We start from the raw sequence: 17,419 nt of genomic DNA, 5'->3' as shown, positions 1-17,419 counted from the left end.
ACTGGATGCTATTCATGTGCAATGGGATAAATTCAGACCTGAAGATATTACTGAACTTACACACTTCATCCTCACACACAACTGAAGTTTCAATAACCAGCACTTCCTCTAGACCATGGGCAAAGCTGCGGGCACCAAAATGGCCCAACAATATGCCAACCTTTTTATGGCCCACCTGGAAGAAGAATTCCTCAAGAACTGCACCATCAAACCCATGCTATACCTAAGATATATAGATGACATCTTCATCACTAGGACTGGAAACCTGCAGTCTCTGATTTCCATCACAAATTAAATAATTATCACCCTTCCATCAGACTATCTTTTGAATACTCCAGCACCAACATTTCCTTTTTAGACAGTCTGATCAATATCCAGAATGGTAAAATACAAGTCACCATATAAAAGAAACCCATGGACCAACATACATACAAACCCACGGACTACACAGAACTAGCAATCACCCTAAACACACCAAGAAAGCTATAATATACAGCTAAGCCCTCTGATACCACCAAATTTGCACTGAGGAGAATACCTGTAATCATCACCTCACAAATCTCAAAAGGGCTTTCACCCAACAAGGACACTTCTCCAGAGATATAGATCGTACTTTTGAAAGAGCCACCTTGCTCTTGCAATTGCTGCAGTGCAAAAAGAAAATCCCCATGAATCTCACACCATTAGTTATGACATAACATCCTTCCCTGAAACCTATATGAAAAATCCTTAAACAATTGCAACCCATACTAGAAGAAGACTCAATTTTTAAAGAAGTCTTTCTAAAACCACCTATCCTAGCCTTTAAACAAGCACGGAACCTCATCACCAGAAGCAAACTTCCTGTGGTCCAAAGCACACCAAATGGATCCAGACCGTGCCAGGATGAAAAATGTAAAACCACCTACCAACACATCTCCGCCACACCCAGAATAGCCACACTTCACAACAGAACCATCTCCATTCCTGGTTCGTATACCTGCACCTCCAAATGTGTAATACATCTCATCCAGTGCACTAAATGCCCTGATGGAAAATACGGAGGAGAAACCAAACAACAGCTGCAAACCAGAATGAATGCACACCAAAAATCTATCAAAGACAAAAACGCCCAACTACCTGTGGGTGCACACTTCTCACAAGACACCCAGTCTCTCAGTTCTAATCCACAAAGGGAATTTACAAAACACCTTTCACAAACAAGCCTACAAACTTCATTTCATATATCTACTGGTTACAAAAAGTCATGGACTATATATAGACATTGGATTTGTGGCATATTATAACTTGACTAACATTTGATAACCCCAGGTATCCTGTCTGCATTTTACCAGCTACATTCTAATACCCAGTCAACATCCCCCCTTCTCCCCTGTACCTGTCTCACACCTGTCTGATCCTCACTGACACGATTTGCATTGTCACAGACATGCATTATGCATATTGGCTTCTATTCCACCCAGGAAAACACTAAAAACCAGCAGATTCTCCCTGTGCCTGAAGAAGGGCATTTGTGCCTGAAAGCTTGCAAAGAACAATATTTCCAACTATTCAGTTGGTCTAATAAAAGATATCACATATACCCGAAGAACCTTGTCTGCCTAGACCAACACAGCTACAACCAACAACCCTAGGATTAGGTCTAATATGGATTACACCCTCAACCTCTGCCATTAACAGGGAAGTCCGCATTCCTGAGCTATTCTTGCCAACACTAGAAGCTAGGTCAAGGATATTTAGATGCATTAGTGGGTTTTGCATACCAGTAGCCAAGCAAGGGATTTCCTTATCTAGGGTGACATCATCAGTTGGGTAATGCCTCTAATTTTCATGTTGTGCATGGCGTGAGCATGTCACCATAAGGTGAAAGGGGCAGGACTTTTCTATGCATCGGTTTTTCAGCATTAACAGCCATATATGTGTTTTTATCCCACAAAAAGTAAAAACTCAGTTGCTCTAATTTTATGCCTCTTTTATTGACCACTAACCTACTGCAGTTTGGCTCTCATTTACTATGAGAGCATGCCTATAAGAGCAGCTTCCAAAGGGTGGCTGAAGCACTGCATCCCCTCTCATTTGTTTGTCCCTGTGCCTTGTTCTACGCTGAACTGGGGAAGAAGCTAAGAAACTGAGTTTAGGTCAGTTGTGACAGGTTGTGGTCATCATGAGTCTTCTTCCCTACATGCTCCTATTTTGGTAGAAATCTGACACCTGTACCGCTCTCTTCTTTCTATAAGATGCACCTTTGCTGCTGGGAGATGGTTAGGTCATGCTGTCCCTGTACAAGGGCTTTAGGTGACTGACCATTCCTTCGTTCGAGTTCAGGTTTGATCCCCTCTTGCCCTACTCCCCAGTGTGACTTGTCTCCTTCTTTTTCCCCCTGTAGGTTGGGAATCGGGATGATTCGAATCTCTACATCAGTGTGAAACTGAAGGCTGCTGCTGAGGTAATTCTAAGACCACCAGCGTGTTTTGTTCTTGGGTATTTTGCTGCGCAGTCAGCACAGCAGATACTTGAATATGAAGAAAACAGTAACCAAATAGCTCTGTTTGGCCCCGTTTGTGCTGGTGAATTTAGTACTGGTCTGGCTCCCATGATACACCACTGTAACCCCGTCATGCAGGTGTGCAACACTGTGAACTGGTGTGGCTTACTCCAGTGATGTCAGTGCAGTCGTGTTGGTGCAGCGATTCCAATGTACACAGGCTCTTAGTTTCCGTGGGTCCACGCAGCCTTCTGGTTCCCTCCCTCTTCCCCAGCTAACCCCTGTACATCTGCTTTCCCTTTTAGAAGAACTTGCCTTGTTTTGGCTCATCACTCTGCAGCCTCTGAAATGCCTTATTGCCCACTGCCACGTAGCCCCTGCGGTCCAGGGCGATGGCTGGTATTGCGTTTCTCTCCAGTAGCATTTCTGAGCAGCATGTTCTCTATCAGTTCTATCTCAGCTTCTGTCAGGAGAAGAGGTTGCCCCTATTTACTGACTTATGGAATGGAATAAGAAAGCAGCTAAAGAATCTTTACTGGGAAGGTACTAATCGGATCTCCTCTCTAGCTTGTATTAATTGGAGTAGCAGTCTGTCTGCTAGACCTGGTGCAAGCACCTACTCTGGACTCAAATGGCGTTCGGATACTTATCTTGTGGGGGTCATTTGACCCCAGCAGACTTCCTTCCTGCCTATGGCAAGGGGGCTGGACTCAATGATCTTGTGAGATCCCTTCCAGCCCTTAATGTCTATGAATCTATGAACCTAGAGCACGTGCTCATTTCTATTGAAAAGGATGGGCTGGAATGAGAGAGTGAGCGAGCCATTTTTTATATAATCCTCTCCATGTCCTTTAAAACCAAAATAACTTTTGAATATTTTCATTTGCAGATTGGAATCGATGCCAATCATATTAAGCTGCCAAACACAGCAACAGAAGCTGAGGTAAGTGACTTGGTCAGTTAGTTAAGAAGCCCTTCATTCTGGAGTTTAAAACAGTTGTTTGCATGTGTCATTGTCCTATGTTTTTATATGATAAAAACACTTATGCCTAACGACAGACACAAGCAAAAAGAACTGGAATCCCTATATATTATAAAAGACTTTAAGAGTTTAGTCTGGATGTTCCTGAAAAGACAAAATATTTGACTAATTTTTATTTTTGTTGGGGAGAATTCAACATATTGTGTGTCCTAAAGTCTATCCAGGCACAAAAAGCAACACTCAAGTTGTAACCCCACATTTATTTAAATGTGTTGTTTCAATGTTTTTGTCCTGCCCCTGCATTACGTGTGTAGGTGCTCAAGTGTATCACTGCTTTGAATGAAAACCCTGCTGTTCATGGATTTATAGTACAGCTACCTCTGGATTCTAATAAACCAATCAATACAGAGAAAATCACCAATGCCGTTGCACCTGAAAAGGATGTGGATGGGTGAGTTGCTTTCACAGTTGGGATATCATTTGTTTTCTAAGTGGATTGAATCAATATCTTCTTTTTAACTTCTTTTTAGAGAAAAAACTTTATTAGTATTTTGGCAGCCATACAACCATTTTCCCCATTAATGTAGCTTTAAAATCTTTGTCCTGGAGCATGCTTTGTCTTTTCTTTTTTTTTTTAATTCCAACACTTCAGGTTAAGTAGCATCAATGCTGGGAAACTCTCCAGAGGAGACCTTGGGGACTGCTTCATTCCCTGTACGCCTAAAGGGTGCATGGAGCTTATCAGGCAGACTGGTAAGGAATTAACCTATCTTTTGAGAACTAATGGCTCTTCTTGGTTCTCATTATTCAGGAGCGCACTGTGTGTCAGTCCCCTGATGAGGAGGAAAAATTATGTTCAGCAGACCATACATTACAGCCTCTTTTAAAAGCTTTAATGTTCATTGAGGTGCCACCAACTTCTTGCCATTCCAGATAGGAAAGAAGGCCTATTAAAATGTGTCCTTAGCTCTCAGCTGCTTGCTCTTCAAAGCCCCAGCATATACAGTTTTTGTTTTCTAGAGTTAACTGTGGCTTCCTAAAAATGGCTCAATAACAACTCGTATACGAATTACTTTGCCCTGGAACGTCTCTGATTTTGTGGGGGCATTTTAACCTACAAACTGGATTTTCTGTTGCAGGTATCCAAATAGCAGGTAAAAGAGCAGTGGTGATTGGCCGTAGTAAAATTGTTGGTGCACCAATGCATGACCTGCTGCTGTGGAACCATGCCACTGTAACCACTTGCCACTCAAAGACTTCAGCGCTGGCCGAGGAGGTAAGCATATACCTTGTTCTTTCAGGGAGTGGTGTGTCTTTGCTTGAAAGCCCACTGGTCGAAAGTGGAGACTACTTCAGAGAGGCCTCTTTTGGGAGTTAATCAGAACTTCTAAAGTTGTTCATGAAGAGGAACTGAAGCTGTCTTTCTTTTCAGCAGTATGGGTTTAAAAAATAGGTTATTGCTTAACTGCCACCTACTCAGATTTTTTTGAGAAAATGGAAGTATTTCAGCAATCAAAACTGCTAAATCTCTACAGGCAGATAACCAGGATGGAGAAGGAGTAGATGCATGTGAATGTAACAGAGATGCAAAACCAGGAGAACTCCATGCTGCTGTAATGTAGAAGCTGGGAGTCCACGTGGCATTTAGAATGTAACACTAACTATCTTGTCCAGCTGTCCTTAAGCTTGATAACAGTTTACTTGCAAAGGGAAATGATTCTTTCCTGTGAATTACAAATAAATAAAAAAGAAAGAAAAATCACTAATTAAATTCTTCCTGTGCAGAATTAGATGGAACAAAGCTAACACTAAAAATAACTGCTACAATGGATTGCAACTTTAAAAATGGAGTTGTAACTTGACCTGCCTGATTTCTCAATGCTAGCCAAACTAGCATTAGTGTTGATTTATGTTGGCATTTCTGTGGAACTCTGTGTCACGGCCTCATGGTTAAAAGAATTATGAAAAGAGCAAAACTCATGAGCAGAAATTATTTAACCCACAAGGCTATGTTGCTAAAGTGCAGCTAGCAGGCAAGGAGACTCTGGGAGAGGAAAGCTTATGGTAAAATGCAAGTGTCAAACCTTGTGTAATGCATAGGGCTCTGGATAGAGTCCAAAACTTGGCTTTTCCTCCTAGCTCTGCCATGGACCTGATGCATGAATTGGGACAAGTTGCATTTCTGCTCTGACTGAATGTTCGTTAGCTTTGCTGCAGAGCTAGTCCAATAGAGCCCCTGGTGGATACTCAGCTATTATCAGAAAAGGAGCTCCTTTTGTCAGTAGACTTGAGCCACCTCCTGGAACAGTATAAGCCAGTGGGAGCCAACCTTTTTGGCAGGCATGCCATAAATTAGTCCCACACCCCTCATGAGTGCCACTCCAATCCCTTTCCCCTGTCCAATCTGCTGCTCTGCTTTCTGTTTTCTGCCTTGTGCTTCCTCTCCAAGCAGCTACTCTGCTTTCTGCTTCCTTCTCTGTGCTCCCTGCCCAGTGTGCAGGTCTGTCTGCTGCCCTGTCTGCCACTGTGCTGCTTACCTGTTCCATGATCTGCTGTGTGCCTCCTACAGAGGCTGTCAGTGTTGCTTATGGCATATGTATTGCAGATTGGCCACTCCTGGCATAAACCTTAATACAGTGCTGGCAAAAGGACACTTGCCAGTGTATGTTGTATTGGCACTAGTGGGCTTTCTTGGTATAGTTAGGTTGATTAGAGGTGTGACTCCTCCACTTTCATACACAACATAGCTCTACTGACTTTAGTACAGACCTGATTTCTTTTTCCTTCTCTTCCCTTTCTGTCTTCTGATGGTAAACTCCCCAAGGAAGGGGCTCCATCACCATACGCATTTGGGCAGAGCTTCTAGGAACTCTTGTAGTGCTTGTAATAGCAATTGATTCAACTGTGACAGCCTGCAGTAATGAAGAGCAATGAATATAAAGAAACACAAGCCTCAGGAGGCTGGAGAGTGACCTTCCTATGGCCCCAATTGAACTTAATGCCCCTGAATTCATAATCCCAATGCTTTTGGTCTGAAGCTGTCCTAGAAAAAAACATCCCCAAGCCAAGGGCTGAAGGGTTAAGGGACTTCCATTTTGTGTTGCTGGGTCTGTTCCTTTAATGGACCATTTTGAAAATGCAAATGAATGGAAGCAAAGAAACAAATAAAACAACTTTTTATTTGCATCTGCTGTAGTGACACAGAGCTATTCTTCTAGGTCAGTAAAGCTGATATCCTAGTGGTGGCAGCTGGCAAAGCTGAAATGGTAAAAGGTGAATGGATCAAACCCGGTGCTGTTGTAATAGATTGTGGAATCAACCATATACCAGGTAAGTATATGGAGGTTTGGTTTGGTTTGGTTTGTACACACAGGGCACATCTAGATGAACGCACATGTGTCTCTTGCCCCATCTCAAACCACTTTGAGATGGGACAAGAGGTATGTGCGGGAACGAAAAAATGTTCCCCACACTGCAAACTTGCAGCACGGGGAGAAAATTAGACCCCTGGATATCCAGGGATCTAAAAAAAACAGTTAAAAAAAGCAGGACAGGGCACAGTCCCGGACCGTGCCCAGAGGCAACTGGAGGCTGGATCCTCCACAGAGATGCTCTGGCTGCCAGAACGTCTCTGCGGCTGGCCCCTTGCCCTGGTGCTGAAGCACATGGCCTGCCTGTGCAGGACAGGCAGCTGCTTTAGCACCAAGGCTCCAGTGCTGGTAAGTAAGGGGTCGGGGGGCTGGAGGAAGGGGGAGGGGACCATGGGGGGTGTTGGACCCCCGCTGGCCCTGTCCACTCGCCCTGCCCCACCTGCCCCCCCTGTTTTTTTTTCTTAAGTGACCATGTCTAGGGTTGGGGGGCAGCCATGGGGACCTGGGGATGCAAGTGGGGGATGGGTCTGGGCGGGGCAGCCATTGGGGGTCTGGGTGAGCGGGGCGTACGGTTGGGTGGGGCAGCCATCAGGGGGCTGCAGCAGCTGGCAGAGGATGGGGCCAGGTGGGGCAGCAATCGGGGGGCTGGGGTGGGCCATGTGGGCCTTGCAGGGGTGGGTAGTAGACCTTGTGGGGGCCATAGCCCCTGTGCGAGGGCAGAAAAATATATATTCATGTTTCATGAATTCATGAATACATGTATTTAGAGTTCACTTTATTATTATGATAGAGACACTTGTAGGCTTCCACGTTGTGTTAACACTGTAGCTATGTCAATAAAACATTGCCCAACTGATCGCTGTCTCCGTCTCACTCTCTCTCTCTCTCTCTCTTTATAGTGGTCTTTTGTTTTACTTGTGGAGAAACATGGATTTTTGCGGTATTTTACAGAGTTACTTGGGGATTTTTTGTATCAGGGATTTTTCAGTTTTCCAATAGGGAACACCAGAATTCCTGCTAGGGAGACCAGTGGCAGGACCCTGCCTGCTCAGAGCTGGCCCCTTGGACCCAGCTGGCTGTGGCTGACCTCCTGGCCAAATGGGGCCAGAAGGACATGCTTTGACAGTTCAAAACAGGCCACCACACCTGGAACATCTTCCGGGTGATAGCTGCCCAGATGGCCGGGCAGGGGCACACGTGGCAGTAGTGCCACACAGAGGCCAACTCTGCAGCCACAGCCCCCTGGCAGCTGGCCCAGAGAGGCAGATGCCTCTACTGGCTGTGCAGTCCCCATCTGGGTCTGGCAGGTGCACAGCCTGTCACAGCCAGGCAGCAGCCCCCACCGCCAGACTGCTGCAGTGGGCAGAGGGTGCAGGGAACTCTCAGGGCTGCTTCAGCAGTCCAGCTGGCACAAGGGGTAGTGTCCCTGGGTACCCATTGGCTGGGCCCCAGAAGCTCCTGAGTGCTAGTAGCCTTGAGCTACTTGCCAGGGTGGCTTTTTATACTGCTGGGGCCAGGACAGGGCAGCTTTTTGTACTGCTGGGGACAGCACAGGTGCTGGCCCCCGGCTCTAACTCCCCCTGGCTGCAGATCAGGGAGGAGCCAGGCCGTATTATTTTGCCCCAAGTAGCACAATTTGCTCCACAACAAAGCTTATGTCCAAGCATGTGCGCTGAGGCAAAAAGCCCCTGCTCAAATTTGCACCGCTTCTATTAGAGCTGCTGTAAGTGCACGTGCTTGCATGTGTGGACATGCTCACAGGGTCTAAATCAGAGCATAGGTAGTGTTTCCTCACAGCTTCCACACCATTGAGGATATAGCTTTATTGTGTTTGCCTTGGCTATTGGAGGCAGCTCCCAAGTATGTGCAGAGGAAAACGAGATACTGGGTGAGCTCCTGTCCTCATGAAGGACAGTAGGAGTTTTGCCACTGCTCCATGTGATGGGGAAGAGCATTGCAAGAAGCACATTACAATAAAAGGTCAAATAATCACTTTGTCATGGCTGCAAAACCTTGTGTTCAAGGCAGCAGCTGTTGTTTCTGAGCATGAAGATTTGTTGTCATTGGTTTGTAGCATTAGATCTGATTAAGTGGCTTGGATCTAGCATGTGACTCAACTCGGAAAGCTACATAGAGTAAGCAGCTATAACATAGCTGTGGATTTGTACGTATGGAGTGAACTGTGTAATTTTGAAGGAGTATTGTCTTGAAGCAAAATAGAATTTGCAAATTGTTAGTGTAGTGGGTCTAGCACAAAAGTAAACCTGCAGAACACAGTGTGTTCTGGGATAAGGTTTAATTTATTTACTTTGACTCCTTTGTAAATAAGGAACAGCTATTCTGGCTTTTTCTGTTTTCTCCTTGCTTTAAATCCAAGTTGCAGATATTGAGTGATACAGAAAATTAGTCACCATCAAGCTGCTATCATGCCTACACCCACAGCACTCTTTAAAAGGTAGCTTTATAATTGATCAGTCATTTTGTTGCAATGTAATTACCTAATGGAAGGTAAAAAAGTTTCGCTCCTACAGCTCAGCAGTCCTGCTCCATGTTGATGACATCTGAGTTGTACTTTAAAAATGTTAGGTCCTCTGCTTAATTAAAAGGAGAGCAGTAAAATCTGCTGTTGCTGTTTGTTATTAGTTGATATATTTATGCTACCCAAACTCGGGCAGCTTGCCAGGAGCCAGAGGGCCACATCTGATTTGCATAAAGCGAAGCAGATTGCAGCCTCCCCCATCAACATGTTGCAAGTAAAAATACCACCCTTTTCCTGGCGTGCCACTATGTTGCCATTGTTTGAGGGCTGGTGAGAGCCGGGTGTTTGAAAATTTGGCCCTGTTCCTTTGTGAATCTCATTGGTTTTGAACCTCCTGCAAAGTCAGCTCTGGCCATGCTGGATGCTGGCTCCTCTATGAAAATGGGAGGCCTAGCATTTGGGTGTTTTACATTGTCCTATGAAAACTGTTCATCTTCAAATGTCTGTGTTTGGTTGGGAGCCTGCAGAGTTCTGCAAAGCTTTTGCCTACATCTCCCTTGTAAGAAGGTCCTAGTAAAAGGTTTTCAGCAGTACCCAAGGGGAAGCCAGGGCTAGGAATGGTGAGATTTGTTTCCTTCCTAGCATCACAGTGGTTGCTTTGTCAGCTCCTCAGCATAGAAAGAATACTGTTGCTGCAAAGACCTCTCCTCTGAGATTAGCAGAAGCTCTCTGCTCTGAATGTTAACTGTCATCTGCAAGCTTTGTCTGGCTTTTGCCTGCATTCAAGTATTCCCAGCTAGATGCCTGCAGAGAGTATGAGTCGCAGCTCTGGGATGGAGAGAGAAACTGTGTTGTGCATTATAACTAGGCTTCCTGAGGTCTGAGAGAGAGAGGTTACAAGGACTAGAAGGGGTCAGTCAATCACGTCATCCCTTTCACAAAGTTACTGCAGACTAATTAGGTTTAGGGCAGGGGTGGGCACAGTATGGCCTATGGGCCAGATCTGGCTGGCAGAAGGGCTTTGTCTGGCCTGCGGCAGGTCCTTTGCTACCATCTGGCTGAGGCACTGTCCACCCATAGCGCATCCTGCCATCACCTGGGCATGCAGCGGGACTGGCCCCCTTCCTGCACCAAGCAAGTTTCTGCTGCAGCTCAGTCTGGACTGGCAAGCCTAGAGCAGTGGGGGGTGCACGGGGTCAGGGCTGCACACATGGTTCCCCACTGCTACTGCAGGGCTGGGGCTGGCAGCAAACACAAGGAGCTGCCCCAACCCTGCTGCATGCCCAGGGGTGGCAAGGTGCTTCAGGACAGGTGGCGTGGAGTGGACATGGTTCACAATGGGGCTTCACGCTGTTGGTGGTGGCAGGGAGGTGCCACAGGGCACACTGGCTCCAAGGTGTTGCATGGCAGAGGTGAGTGCTGACCAGCTCAGGGGGACATGCAGGGGGTCCCATGTATACCCACCATACCCTCAAACCCTCCCCTGCAAACCCCACAACCACACCTTCCTGCACACACACCCACACCCTCCTTCACACCCCCTCCATACACATACCTGCATGCCTCTGGAGGGAGCCCTGCTCACTGCTACATGCACACACCCCACCACACACACACCAACACATACACCCCCTCCACACACCCCACAAAACCCCATACCCACCCCCCCCGCATCCATACATGCCCCCACAGCCTCCCCCACACCCCGCATCCACACACACCCACAGCCCCTCACACCCTGCATCCACACACCATCTCCCACAAACCCCACATACAAACACCCACAGCCCCCCACAAACCCCCTAACCCCCACACCCCTCCATACCCCACAATATACAAGAGTAAGACTTCATTTTGAGCTATTATGGAATCATTTCTATATATACAGCCCAAACGCACACAAATCAGGACAAAAATATTTTTTCAAATAAAATTAAAATATGTTCTTACGGAGGTTTGACTTTTAGTATATACTTTGGGTCTTTTTCATTTCCAAGATGGCAAACCCCCTTCCCAAAAGAAGTATTTCCAGGGGCAATGGGAGGGACTTCTGATGGTAAAGGTCAGAGGTTGGGGGTGGGATTTCTGGTCCCAAGATGGCAACCAGGGGGGCAGGGCACTTTTCAAGGGGTGGGGCCAGTGGCCCTCAACAGCTCACCAAAACTCATTAAGTGGCCCCCCAGCTGAAATAATTGCCCACCCCTGGCTTAGGGTGTGGTGCTGCCAGTGGGAGGCTGTCCCAGGGAGCACTGCTTTGCTTTGCTGTGTGCTGCGGGGACAGAAGAGCTGTGCTCCCTCCTGCTTTGAAACCCACGGCTGTGTCCAGACCAGCACAGACATTGCCAACCAGCCTGCAGCACCATACAGGCATTCCCTGCACTGCTACTTTGCAGTGCAAGGGGTTTGTTTTCTGACCCCGGGAGATCACAGTTGCTGGCCTCAGCCTCCCCTACCTCGCCTGGGGCAACGTGCCGCATGCCAGAGCACAAGTGGCATGGGCGTTCCCAGGGGCAAGTAGCAGTGGCACACAGCGTGCCACTGCTGCTCGTCCCTGGGGAAGTGCACAGGGACGCATCCTATGAGTTTTTAGGATTGGAGTGTCTGGTTGCTTCAGCAAGAGCAGGGAGAGCAGCACCCAGTCTCAGCCTGCTGAGGAAGCAGTTGAAGGAAACCCTGAGCTGGTGCTTGCAGGGGTTTTTTCCCTATGCCAAGCTAGTCTGCTAGGGAGTCACTCTGTAGCCTCCAACGGCAAATAACCTTTACAGCTGACTTCCAGATAGCAAGTCGGTCATGCTTCATCTGCCTGCAAGCCACTCGCATGCAGTTGATTTGATCGTGCACATGTAGAGAGTCGGGTACACGGTCTCATTTCTGTGAAACGCTGCATCCACCAGTGGCACTATTTGCAGCTAGTTCCTTTGACCTCTAACTCTCTGAATGTTCTCGACTATTTTTAGTAGTCAAGGCAGTCTCTTACTTTGAAGAAAATACAGCCCTTGAGAGCTTTTGTTGCTTTGTTGACACACTCCTGTTCTTTTAGACTGAGATGGTGAATACTGAGGGGGCAGGTTTAGAGCGGAGGATGGTTACAGGGTGACTGAGAGAGGTCAGGTACTAGATCAAGACTTGGAGGATGGGAAGGAAAACACTTGAAAGCATGGGCATCCAAACTCCAGGCTGGATCTGGATCCAGGGGGGCTCCTTACAGGACAGATCTGAAGCACCCACCCGCAGCAGTGGGGTGAACAGCAACTCTGTTGGCTTGGGGAGGCCACCGGGTTAACACAGCTGTCGCTTGCCCTGACAAAACGTGGACCCAGTGGGGGTCTGTACTCTGCAATTTGGTGGTGTTCAGCCTCCAAATTCCTAGCTGTTTCAGGAGCTCTGCCAGCTGTATTCTTGACACCTCTGCTTCAAGCTAATCCGATGCACTGTGTGCAGCCTTCAGTTGTACAGGGAGGCAGCTCAGATCCAGGACAGCGGGGAAAGCTCGTGCCTGCCTTTACGTCTGGGTAACAGATTGGGATGGTTTTGTGTTGAGTGCATAATTTTTGTCTTTGTTGCCAGGGATGGAGTCTTCCTTGCTGGTATGATCTGTAGTCTTCCTTGGCATCCTGTGAAAAAAATGTAATTGTGTTATTTGCCTTTTGCATTCCTAATTAAGCTGCTCTTCAGGATGGGCGGTTGGATTGCTGCGCAGCTCGGGCAGCAAGCTGACAGTTGCTGCAGAAACATGATTTAGCAGCTATGACACTACGCAGGCTTTGAACACCGGGAGGAAATTTGTTGCCTACCACACAAACATAGCGAAACATCAAAACTGCTAATTGTCAGCAGCAGCGTGATCAAAGAATTAGCATTGTCTGTAGTTGCTGCTAGTGATTTTTAGACTTTCTATTCAGTTTTTTCAGTGAGGCATTTTATATAAGGTTCTTACTTGTCTCTCAGAATGAATGCTAAAGCTATGGATCATGTTCTGCACTTGTATATCTGCTGTATAGCTACTGAAAAGTGTGTCTCTTATTCCTTGTGGCATGAAATGTCTTCTCTATTCTAAGTCAGTGAAATAAAGGCCCATCAGTCTAGAAAGGAAACTTAAAGCCACCTTTTTGGCATGCCACACCGAAATGCATCGACTTCCTCAAATAGCGTTGTTGATCTGCTTGTGAATTCTGTTCCTCGTACATGTGAGCCTTCCTGGTGACTTCACTGAAGGGAGAGCATTAAAAAAACAAAAAACAAAGCTACACTGGATTCAGGATCATCCGTTTGTGGGGGAGAGCTGGGTTGGTGGTCAGTGTTTGCCAATGAAAGAGAAGACATTTTGGTTGTGTAAGCAGAGGCCTCCATTTTTCTTTTAAGCTGTATTTCAAATGTGATTTTTAACAAACCTTTGATCTAGTTATACTGCAGTAGTATTGGCCATCCATTTGCAAAGTAGGAAGAAACCAAAAAGAATGGAAAACTCCAGCCTCTGTCCAAAAGCTGATGGGTTTTATTCTACATAAGGTCCCCTGTATGTTATAACATGCTCACGAGGTTCTGTTTGGACTGCGTCTTAGGTTGCAAACTGGAGCGTTAGTATTACATTTCATCCCCTTTTGGCGATTTATAGAACCCTTTGAATTAAATGTAAAATAGGCCATATTTTATAGGTTATAATTATTTAAGCACAGAGCATACCAGGGTCTAGACTTGCCCTGTAATGCAAAAAAGTTTAATTAGTATATAAAGAGTAAAGGCAGATCTAGCTATCTACTCCCCACTGCTCTTCCAGATCACTCAATCATTTTCACATTCAATTGGAAATATAGCTTTCAGTCAGTTTTTGAGAATTGTCTGGAGTGAGTTTGTAGATTCAGTCTAGCTATACCTCCTGTCTCCCACAATGCTGAGACTTTGTGTGCCCGTGATCTTTCCACTGCCAAAGCAACATGGTATCTGGAGCCCTTCATGACATTTCCAAAGGGGGAGAGGTGACCCTTTAGGGAAGGTGAGGCTGCCTGTGGTCCCCCTAGTGTGCGGATAAATAATTCTGTTTTCACAAGCCCTTAAAATCCATTTAAAGGAGAAATCCAAGACTTACAGCAAAAAGAAAAGCTGCATCCCAAGTGATTGTGCTTCTATTATTTCAGGGTACTTGAGTCCTCATCCCACTGGGAGTCTGATTGTTAAGATGCAGCCTCCTTCATGGTATCTGTGAAATGCTGTCTTACAACGTTCTTCCATTTGTCTTTTCTTCCCCAGACAGTACCAAGGCCAGTGGGAAAAGGGTAGTTGGAGATGTGGCATATAGTACAGCAAAGGAAAGAGCTGGCTACATAACACCAGTTCCAGGAGGTGTCGGACCCATGACTGTGGCCATGCTGATGCAGGTATGTGAACAGCAGAGGGTGTACCCTGTTCTCTTCTGTATGTGCATGTTCACTAGGTAACACACAGTGAATTGGCATTTCTGGGGGTGGGTGGAGGTGAGTGAGGGGCTGGGAGGAGTTAAGTCAGATCTGTGCTGGCACCAGCTATGTCAGTTAGAAGTGTAAAGAGGTGTGATCCCTGCCTAATCTAGTTACACTTGAAGAAGTTCATAGTGCAGGTACAGTTGTACCTCGTCTGGGGGGTGTGCATTCTGGTTCACAGCAAGGATCCTTTGTTGGTATACAATGCTGCTATTCCTGTACTGAGCCAGGTCTTCAGCATTTTGCTATTAATCCATCAAAGCATCAGAACACCCTATGCAGTACAGTGCTGCTTCCCCTATGCTTCTCTACTTTGTTTTGTGTTTAAATCCCAGGGTGGGGGAAGGTTGAGGTTTTGGTTGTGGTTGTTGCCTGTTTGCATGCGACTTCACCACACACATCATGTTACCTGGTGTGGCTTGTACCAAAGAGCTCGGGGAGTTTCACATAACTATAACCTGTTGTCTTGCCTGCTGTTCCCTTAGTACTGTGCAAAGCAAGATGGTTTGGCCAGGGGGCTTGATTTGCTTACAGGCTTCTGGAAGAGGGAAGCTGGGTGGAAAGAGAATTCCAGCTTGTGTGCCAGCAGGTGCTCGAAAAATTAGCTCAACGGTCTTCCTTGATGCTGATTGCAGAGAGCACCAGTTGTAATTTTAAAACCACCCACAGGGTGGTGGGACTGCTAAGAAGAGAGTGGCGGTACAAATGCCTACCCCTTGCCCCACTCCTCACCAGGTTGAGCAAACCCTCCTGGGCTAGGAGGTGAATCCAGTCTAGTGCACTAAAAAGACTGGGCTTAGAAAAGCTATTTCAGAAAATTAAATAAATGACTTCACCCCAAGTGCATTATTGACCTGAGATGAGATAGAAGAGAAGGGGGCATACCTTTTCAGAGCTGTATTTATAAACCAGCTTGTTGCATGCACCATTCAGGACCATAAATCAAGCTCTTTTCTTTCTTCCCCTTCAGAGCACAGTGGAGAGTGCACAACGTTTTCTTGAGAAATTCCAGCCTGGAAAATGGAGCATCCAGTATAACCAGCTCACCCTAAAGACACCTGTTCCCCGGTAACACTTTAAAATAAATTACTGTTGACAGTTCAGTACCATGGCCATCTTACCTGTTGTCTGGTATAGGGCAGTAAAACAGAAGGTTTATGGGCAAGGAGATAATAGCTTCAGGTCATTCTGATTCCTAATATTCTCAGTGGGTTGCAAAGGAAAGCCCAAAAGTCCCAGTCTTGTAGGGTAATGTGTATGCTGGTTCTTTCTTCTATATTTTCTGACCCTGTTTACATCTTTGGGTTCCTCTTCTTTGATGCAAAGATCCTCTCATATATGCCAAGCAGAAGGATGGAGGCTGCATTGTGTAGAGCAAAGCAGTTGCTGGTGCTGTTGAACATACATGTTGCTCATCAGGGTTTTATGGGTAGGTGAATGAGGTCTGAGTGAAGTATTCCATACTGCTTTTAAGGGCCATTGAGCACTGCCGTTAGCAGTTATGTAAAAAAGGACTTTGATCAGAGGAACCTAAGTTGATGCTTCAACAGGACTTGAACACGCTTAAATATTTTGCCAAACTGGGGCTGAAATCTCTATACAGATATAGCAAGAGCTCCTTAAACTAGGAGGAGCTGGGTTAGGGCTTCTGCCGAAGAGAAGATGCATGAAAACGTGTGAAACATCACAGAGCTGGCTAAAAAATCCTTGTGTTGGACTCATTAATAGCCATCCAGCACTGGGGCAGCCTCTTACCCATAATGCAGTGAACTAAACAGTTCTGCCAAGCTGGGCTTTGTTAGCCATGAAATAAGATTTCACTTTTTATGCTAAGCCTTTGTAGGTTATACGTGGTGGAAGCTGGTTTGTGGTTTAGCAATCTAACTTGCCTCACCCCTCTCTTTCCTTTTGAGTGATATTGAGATCTCTCGATCTTGCATGCCCAAGCCCATTGGTCAGCTTGCAAAAGAAATCGGCCTGATCTCTGAGGAGGTAGAGCTGTATGGTCAAACGAAAGCCAAGGTTCAGCTCTCTGCCCTCAAACGCCTGAAGGACAAGCCAGATGGCAAATACGTGGTTGTGACGGGGTAAGTTGTTCTTGCATTTGTGGAACCTCTCATAAATAACATCATGGTGAAAGACGGTCCCATTCCTTTGGCTTCAAGTTAGCAGAACATGTGGCACGATGTGGTGTTTTTATTAACGAACATAAGGGAATGTACTTCGTCAGATCAGTGGTCCATCTAGCCATCTAGTATCCTGGTTCTGATGGTGGCAGCAGTGGGTGGTATACAGGGAGAGTGTTGAACCAGATATCTCTAGAGCAGTGGTTCCCAACCTCGGAGCATGACCCAAATTAGGGTCGCAGGGGGTCCGCATTAGGGTCGTGTTGGCCCGGTGGAGTGGCCACGGCCCCATTCCCTCTTGCAGGGCGGCTGTGGTTTGGCCTGCCCTCCAGCCCCACAGGGTGAAGGTTTCTTTATGTTTCTTCCAGCCAGAAATTCTGGCCATGGGGCCCCGCTCAGTGTTAAGGGGGCCCCACACAGGCTGATTTGTCCTGGGCCCTGCACCTCCCTAGGGTCAGCTCTGGGTCGGGGGGGGTCCTGATTTAGGGTTGCAGCAAGAAAAGGCTGGGAACCACTGCTC

At 46.5% G+C, this 17,419-nt stretch overlaps 1 protein-coding gene across 3 annotated transcripts in view; it reads left to right on the top strand.

Annotated features, from left to right (window-relative positions):
- MTHFD1 (methylenetetrahydrofolate dehydrogenase, cyclohydrolase and formyltetrahydrofolate synthetase 1) overlaps positions 1–17,419 on the top strand; it is a 73,826-nt gene that overhangs the window by 20,307 nt on the left and 36,100 nt on the right. For all 3 annotated transcript variants that reach the window (XM_006276202.4, XM_019479972.1, XM_019479971.1), the window contains exons 3-11: positions 2,387–2,446; positions 3,375–3,428; positions 3,782–3,918; positions 4,120–4,220; positions 4,607–4,743; positions 6,686–6,797; positions 14,565–14,692; positions 15,744–15,841; positions 16,687–16,860. In XM_006276202.4, coding sequence (XP_006276264.1) covers positions 2,387–2,446; positions 3,375–3,428; positions 3,782–3,918; positions 4,120–4,220; positions 4,607–4,743; positions 6,686–6,797; positions 14,565–14,692; positions 15,744–15,841; positions 16,687–16,860 — 1,001 coding nt within the window. The remainder of the gene's footprint in view (positions 1–2,386; positions 2,447–3,374; positions 3,429–3,781; positions 3,919–4,119; positions 4,221–4,606; positions 4,744–6,685; positions 6,798–14,564; positions 14,693–15,743; positions 15,842–16,686; positions 16,861–17,419) is intronic.

This window comes from Alligator mississippiensis, chromosome 2 (genome assembly GCF_030867095.1).
Source record: "Alligator mississippiensis isolate rAllMis1 chromosome 2, rAllMis1, whole genome shotgun sequence".
Lineage (NCBI taxonomy): Eukaryota > Metazoa > Chordata > Crocodylia > Alligatoridae > Alligator > Alligator mississippiensis.
This window is presented reverse-complemented; position numbering and strand designations above follow the sequence as displayed.